Source organism: Oxyura jamaicensis, unplaced genomic scaffold, assembly GCF_011077185.1.
Source record: "Oxyura jamaicensis isolate SHBP4307 breed ruddy duck unplaced genomic scaffold, BPBGC_Ojam_1.0 oxyUn_random_OJ70678, whole genome shotgun sequence".
NCBI lineage: Eukaryota > Metazoa > Chordata > Aves > Anseriformes > Anatidae > Oxyura > Oxyura jamaicensis.
Genome location: NW_023310132.1, coordinates 1 through 3,349, shown reverse-complemented (window position 1 = coordinate 3,349; position 3,349 = coordinate 1). Strand labels below are relative to the sequence as shown.

Genomic DNA, 3,349 nt, shown 5'->3' with positions numbered 1-3,349 from the left:
TATATGGGCAAAGGGGAGGGGCTTCCGGGGGGGGATATTGGGTCTGTGGCCTTATATGGGCAAAGGGGAGGAGCTTCTTTGACCTAAACCCCCTTGATATCCAAATATGGCCTTGTGGGAGGGGCTTCTAAGCCCCGATCAGGCCCATATAAGGCCAAGTGGGCGTGGCCTAACCCCCCCCCCCCCCCCCCCCCCCCCCCAGGCCTCCCTGGTGGGCGCCCTGCGCCAGGCCCCGCCCCCCGCCCCCCGCCGGCCCCGCCCCCGCTGCCTGGTGGCCTATCACTTCGCGGGGGCGCGGCCCGACCAGGCCGACGCCCGGGTGGCCCTGGCCCACCTCTGCGCCCAATTGGCCCGCCTGCGAGGCCACGCCCCCCCGGAAGACCCCGCCCACCCGGAAGGCCCGCGTGACCACGCCCACCTCGCCGACCACGCCACCTACAGGTGAAGCCCCGCCCCCTCCCCCTAGCCCCGCCCCCTCGGCCCCGTTAGCCCCTCCCACTGCCCCGAGGCTCCGCCCTCTCTCCAGGTCGCTGAGGCTCCGCCTCCTCTCCCTCCTGGCCACGCCCCCCCGCGGGTTCCGCCTCGTCCTATTGGTCGACGACCCCGCGGCCCTGCACGAGGGCGGCGTGCCGCGACGTGATTGGCTGCCCGCCAGCCTGCCGCCGGTAAGGGGGCGGGGCCTGGGGGAGGGGGCGGGGCCAGGGGAAGGTGGGCGGGGCCTTAATCCGGGTGGGCGGGGCCATAATCCGGGTGGGCGGGGCCATAATCTGGGAGGGGGCGGGGGCATCAGGCGTGCTGCGACGCGATTGGCTGCCCGTCAGCCTGCCGCCGGTAAGGGGGCGGAGCCTGGGGGAGGGGGAGGGGCCAGGGAAGGGGGGCGGGGTCATAATCCTGGTGGGCGGGGCCATAATCCGGGTGGGCGGGGCCACAATCCGGGTGGGCGGGGCCATAATCCAGTATACAGAGGACGTCCGGGGGGGCGGAGCCAGCAGGAGGCTGACCCCGCCCCCCCCCCCCCCCCCCACCCAATCAGCGGGTGACCCTGGTGCTGAGCGCGGCCCCGCCCCGCCCAGGCCACGCCCCCTTCGCGGTGGGCGGGGCCTGGCACCACCTGACCCTGGGGCCGCTGCCCCCCGGCGACCGCGCCCGGCTGCTGGAGGCGGAGCTTCGAAGGATGGGGCGGAGCCTGGAGCCCGACCAGGTGGGAGGCCACGCCCCCCCGCCACCAGTTCTGCCCCGCCCACCGGCCCCTCCCACTCGATGACGTCACCGCTGACGTCATTAATAGGTCCGGCGGGTGCTGGCCAAGGGCGGGTCCCGGCAGCCGATCTACCTCAAGCTCCTATTGGCCGAGCTCTGCGCCTTCGCCCGCCATGACGACGTAAGCCCCGCCCCCTCCCGGGGACAGGCCACGCCCCCTTTCCCCAAACCCCGCCCGCTTCCCCCCCAAGCCCCACCCACTTTCCCCAAGACCCGCCCCCCTCCAACCCTCCCCTACCTCTAATCCACCAAGCCCCGCCCACTCAGGAAGCCACGCCCCCTCAGGAAGCCACGCCCACCTCCACAAGCCCCGCCCCGCCACCTCCTTAAGCCACGCCCCTTTATAAGCCCCGCCCACCCCCAAGCCCCGCCCACATTTAACCCCCCCCCCCCCTAGGCCCCGCCCCCAGGTGACGCAGGCGCTGGCCTCGGCCCCGCCCACTCTGCCGGGGCTGCTGGGCCGCATCCTGCAGCGCCTGGAGGAGCGACACGGCCCCGCCCTCGCCCTCTCATTGGCCGCCCTCGACGCCGCCCCCCACGGTGAGACACGCCCCCATGGCCATATATGGGCATGGGCGCCGATCGGACCAGATTCCGGCTTCACATTTGCATATATTTGCATAGAAATGAGCGATATCGCCATATATGGTCACCTCATTACCATATAATTAGCATGGCCGTTACCATATAAGGCAAGGCGTGGCCTTACATGGCCGTGCTCATTTGCATACTCATTTGCATTCCACTCTTTACCATATAAGGGCGTTTCCTTCCCATATACGGTCACTCCCACGCCATATATGGGCATTTCCGTCCCATTGCCTTACCATATAAGGACGTATATGTGACGTCATTTGCATATGCTAATACCTAATTAGCATACATCGTCCTTACTGCCATATATGGACACTTCTGTGCCTTATGGTGGCACTTCCATGCCATATATGGGCATCTACTGACCTTAAGGGGATCTCATTACCATATATGGACACCCCCTTACCATATATGGCGTGTAATTAGCCTGCACCGCCCTCCTCATTTGCATATATCATTATCCTTGCCATATATGGGCATTGCCTTAATTTACATCGAAAGCCTATTAGCATACTCGGCCATTTAAGGGCATGCCCATATAAGGACACCGCTTCCATATAAGGACACGTGCACTATTAGCACATATCGCTTAATTAGCATAAGCTCATTTGCATATTTCGCCATATATGGGCCTCAAACGACCATACAACGCCATATATGGGCACGTCCTTCACGTATGCCGCCCCTCCTACCATATATGGGCATCACATTAGCATATACGGGCATCTCATTAGCATACATCAGCCCTTAATTAACGCGTGTTGTGGTTTGATTTGCATATATGCAAATTTCCTGACCATATATGGAACCCCTGACCATATATGGGCGCACTTACATCCTATGGTGGGGATCCTTGCCATATATGGGCGTACTCCGCCCCCATATATGGTCATTGCCCCATATATGGGCGTACGGGCCCCGTGCCCATATATGGGCACGCCTACCATATATGGGCGTCGCTCCCTTGTATGGGCCCCCATGCCCATATTTGGCGCTCTCCTTGCAGGCCTGGGGGAGGGGCAGCTGCTGGCCGTGCTGGGGGCGGGGCAGCGAGTGGGCGGGGCCAGCCCCACGTGGGCGGAGTCAGTGGCGGCCGCCGGCCCCGCCCCCTGCCCCGCCCCCCACTGGGCCCTCCTCCGCGACCTGCGCTGGTGAGGCCCCGCCCCCTCCCCCTTTCGCCCCGCCCACTCGGGCCACGCCCACCCCCTTCCGGAGAGGCCACGCCCCCCTCCCGGGCGGCCACGCCCCCTTTGGCGAGGCCCCGCCCCCCGTTGACGTGGCCCCGCCCCCTTTCCCAGGCTCCTCGAGGCCTGCGGCGCCCCATTGGCCGCCCCGGGGGCCCGCCTCCACCTGGCCGGCTCCCCATTGGCCGAGGCCGCCCGGGCCCACCTGGGGGCGGGGCCTCGGCGTCACTTCCGGGGCCACGCCCACGCCACGCCCCAGCTGGCCCGGATGCTATTGGCCGGTAAGCGGCGGAGGGGGCGGGGCTTGGGGG

General features: G+C 66.3%; 1 protein-coding gene across 1 annotated transcript; it reads left to right on the top strand.

The window, feature by feature from the left end:
- Nucleotides 1-106: 106 nt before the first annotated feature.
- Nucleotides 107-3,335, top strand: TEP1 (telomerase associated protein 1; the record flags this gene model as incomplete). Its single annotated transcript, XM_035314068.1, has 7 exons — nucleotides 107-441; nucleotides 527-665; nucleotides 1,034-1,201; nucleotides 1,289-1,381; nucleotides 1,671-1,800; nucleotides 2,861-3,005; nucleotides 3,153-3,335. Coding segments are annotated over exons 1-7 (1,193 nt in total), but the record flags the coding sequence as incomplete, so codon positions are not given.
- Nucleotides 3,336-3,349: the final 14 nt, after the last annotated feature.